The sequence below is a fragment of the Myotis davidii genome, unplaced genomic scaffold, assembly GCF_000327345.1.
Source record: "Myotis davidii unplaced genomic scaffold, ASM32734v1 scaffold251, whole genome shotgun sequence".
Lineage (NCBI taxonomy): Eukaryota > Metazoa > Chordata > Mammalia > Chiroptera > Vespertilionidae > Myotis > Myotis davidii.
This window is the reverse complement of record NW_006282378.1, coordinates 193,878-197,167: the sequence shown is the minus strand read 5'-3', so window position 1 is coordinate 197,167 and position 3,290 is coordinate 193,878. Positions and strand designations below refer to the sequence as shown.

The 3,290-nt window shown below is 46.3% G+C and overlaps 1 protein-coding gene across 5 annotated transcripts in view; it reads right to left on the bottom strand.

Moving 5' to 3' along the window:
• The window catches only part of SLAMF6 (SLAM family member 6), a 24,450-nt gene that overhangs the window by 17,309 nt on the left and 3,851 nt on the right, over positions 1-3,290 (bottom strand). For 4 of the 5 annotated variants that reach the window (XM_015558653.1, XM_015558665.1, XM_015558672.1 and 1 more), the window contains exon 2: positions 2,302-2,510. The exons of the other annotated variant lie outside the window; for it this stretch is intronic. In XM_015558653.1, the coding sequence (XP_015414139.1) occupies positions 2,302-2,362 (61 nt within the window). In that variant the 5' untranslated portion in view covers positions 2,363-2,510. The remainder of the gene's footprint in view (positions 1-2,301; positions 2,511-3,290) is intronic. 5 annotated transcript variants of the gene reach the window in all.

Below are 3,290 nucleotides of genomic sequence, written 5' to 3'. Positions count from 1 at the left end.
TTGCAACCAAGATTACTTTATCCAGCAAGGCTATCATTCAGAATAGAAGGTCAGATAAAGAGCTTCAAACAAAATAAAAAGCTAAAGGAGTTCATCACCACCAAACTAGTATTATGTGAAATGCTGAAGGGTATTCTTTAGGAAGAGAAAGAAGAAGAAGATGAAAAAGGTAAAAATAAAAATTATGAATAACAAAGTGACAATAAATACATATCTATTAACAAGTGAATCTAAAAATCAAGTGAATAAAAAATGTGATGAACAGAATAAACTGGTGAATAGAATAGAATCAGGGGCATAGAAAGGGAGTGGACTGACAATTCTTGGGGGGAAAGGGATACGGGGCTGCGGGAAGAGACTGGACAAAAATCGTACACCTATGGACGAGGACAGGGAAGGGGTAAGGGCAGAGGGTGGGGTGGGAACTGGTTGGAGGGGAGCTATGGGGGGGAAAAGAGAAACAACTGTAATAATCATGTGTCATCTTCCTTCATGCTTGTTTTCAAGACTGATTTTATTATTTTCCTCTCTGTGTCTGCTTCCTGTCCCTGAAACTTGGTCACCTTCTTTAGATACCTCGCCTGAAATTTCACAGCCCCACTCTGCACCATCCTTCTTCCTATACACTATACAATATACTATTTCACTTATTTATCTTGCTTATAGTCTGTCTCCCCTGCTAAAATGTTTATTCCGCCTGGTGGGCATGGCTCAGTGGTTGAGCTGCGACGTATGAACCAGGAGGTTCCTGTTGGATTCCTAGTCAGGGCACATGCCCCAGTTGTGGTTGGGGTTGTGGGCTCAGTCCCCAGTGGTGGGCATGCAGGAGGCATCCGATCAATGATTCTCTCTCATCATTGATGTTCCTATCTCTCTCCCTTTCCCTTCCTCTCTGAAATCAAAACAAAGATATTAAAAAAGGTGAACTCCATGAGGGCAGAAATTGTTGCGGCTTTGTTCATGATGGGTCTCCAGAAACTAGAGCAGTGCCAGGCATCCAGTAAGTACTCAATGAGTATTTATTGGATGACTTAATGAATTCACCTTTCCCCTCACTCCCAGGGCCAGTTAATTCTGCATCTGTGGTGACTTGCTTCTGTCCTTTTCTTTCTTGTGTTGCTGCCGTTGGTTCAACTGTCATTATTTCTCAGAACTAACACAAGAGCCTGCCACCCGCTAGCTAATGAAAGTTGGCAAGTTATTGAAATTATCATAATTCCACATGTAAAAATGGGGATGGTACAGACTCATGAAACTGTCACAGGCTTCTGTACATATATAATGCATGTAAGTGCTTGGTCTGGTGCCTGTAAAACAGAATAGACACTCAGAGAATATTAACTCTTGGCTAGTTCTGGCTTAGCTTTCCTGCCTTGTCTCCTGCCCCAGCCGTGGGCAAACTACGGCCCGCGGGCCGGATCCGGCCTGTTTGAAATGAATAAAACTAAAAAAAAAAAAAGACCGTACCCTTTTATGTAATGATGTTTACTTTGAATTTATATTAGTTCACACAAACACTCCATCCATGCTTTTGTTCCGGCCCTCCGGTCCAGTTTAAGAACCCATTGTGGCCCTCGAGTCACAAAGTTTGCCCACCCCTGCCTTAACCCTATACGTTGGCTCCAATTGACCGGTTGCGGTTGCCCAAACATCACATACAACTTTGTTTTACAGGTAACACACAGCAGGAAACAAGAGGCAGACAGAACCAGCTAATTTCTTTCTCTCTGCCTTATAAGGTACTTTTTCGGACCACAGAGCCCGTGGTTTGCATCAAAGGAAGAGCAAGCTGAACGCTTTTTATTTTTCATTCTTGTTGCAGCCGATCTAAACCGAAACTAAGAGAACTATGTCGAGTGTTTTTTGTTGAGCCTCAAAATTTTGGCTAAACCGATTCATAGGTTATTAATATTTTAGACGAGAACAGTGGGGCCCAGGAAGAATAAGTAATGTACCTGACGTTATGCAGCAAGACAGAAGCTAATTGGGCAAAAGCATTTCCTTTCCTAAACTTAGGGCTTCTTATTCTTCAATGTGCTGGCGATAAACTCCAGAGTCTTGTCTTAGAAAAGCTCGCTGCCCATGCCCCCGGAGACAATTCCCTTAGATGCAGATACAACTTTAGGTAGCAACTGAACCATTTAACATTGACAGAAGGTAGCAGCTTATCAGATAGCATCTCAAGCCCCACGCAGCGCCTTGGCAGAGAGACCGACAGACACCGAATATAGGGGATTTAGAGCGAGCAGCACAACACCAGGGAGCCCCTCCGTGACTACATGGGTTTGTACGGGCATTTACCTGGGCCAAGGCCGGAGAGAAGCGAGAGAGACTGGAGCAGCCAGATCATGCTCTTTAGCATTGGGTGCTGGAGACTTCCCTCCAGTGAAGATCCTTCATGGGTGAAACTGCGAGTGCTTCAAATAGAGACTTCCGCTTCCTCTTAGAGGCGTGGCACAAATAGACCGAGACGAGGAGAGCAAGGACCACGGACCCGAAGCCCTGGGTGCCTAGCAAAGGACAATTGCAGGATGGGGTCTCACCCTCAAGGTGACCTTTCCTCCCTAGAGATGATATTTAGGCCTCAATGGTATTTCAGGCCCCGAAAACAGGAAAACCGGACAAGCAATGCGATGGCTGACATCGGGACAAGCTGCCTTGAGGAATGAGCCCGGGCCCTGGTGCTGAACCATCTCCGACCCTGAAAGTGCACACCTAGAAAGCTGCTGAATATTCTATGGAGGTCTTCCCCTGGGATGTTCCCTAAAATCTCCACCCTTAAAACCCTTAGGATGGAAGACCCAGTGATGGGGAGCATAAGACATTTTGGGGGCCAGCAATCTGAATTTGTCCCAGTAACCTGCTTTCTACTGCACTCTCTTGCTAGCCCATAATTAACTCCACTTGTGAAAGAACGTAGAAAACTAGCAGCCGGACTCTGTTCCTAAGTTAATCACTGTTCCTAATGCACATTCCTGAAGTCACTGCCCCTTCCTTAAAGATCTGGTCTTGCAAGAGCTATTTACCTAAATACTCTCAATTCACAAGGGCTATAAACCAAGGGGTGCAATCAGTGGCAGGGCTGGCTGGGGGGGAGGGGCTGAGGGTCTATCATGGTAGGGTGGGCAGATCAGGGGTGGGGCTGGCTAAGGGAAGTGCAGGGGGGTGGGGGCGTTTGGTCAATGGGAGGTTGGCAGGCCAGGCCCACCCCCAGATTGAGCCGGTTTGCTGGCCACAGTGGGCATCATAGTGACTAGTTGTACTGGTCGTTCCAGCGTTATGGTCACTGG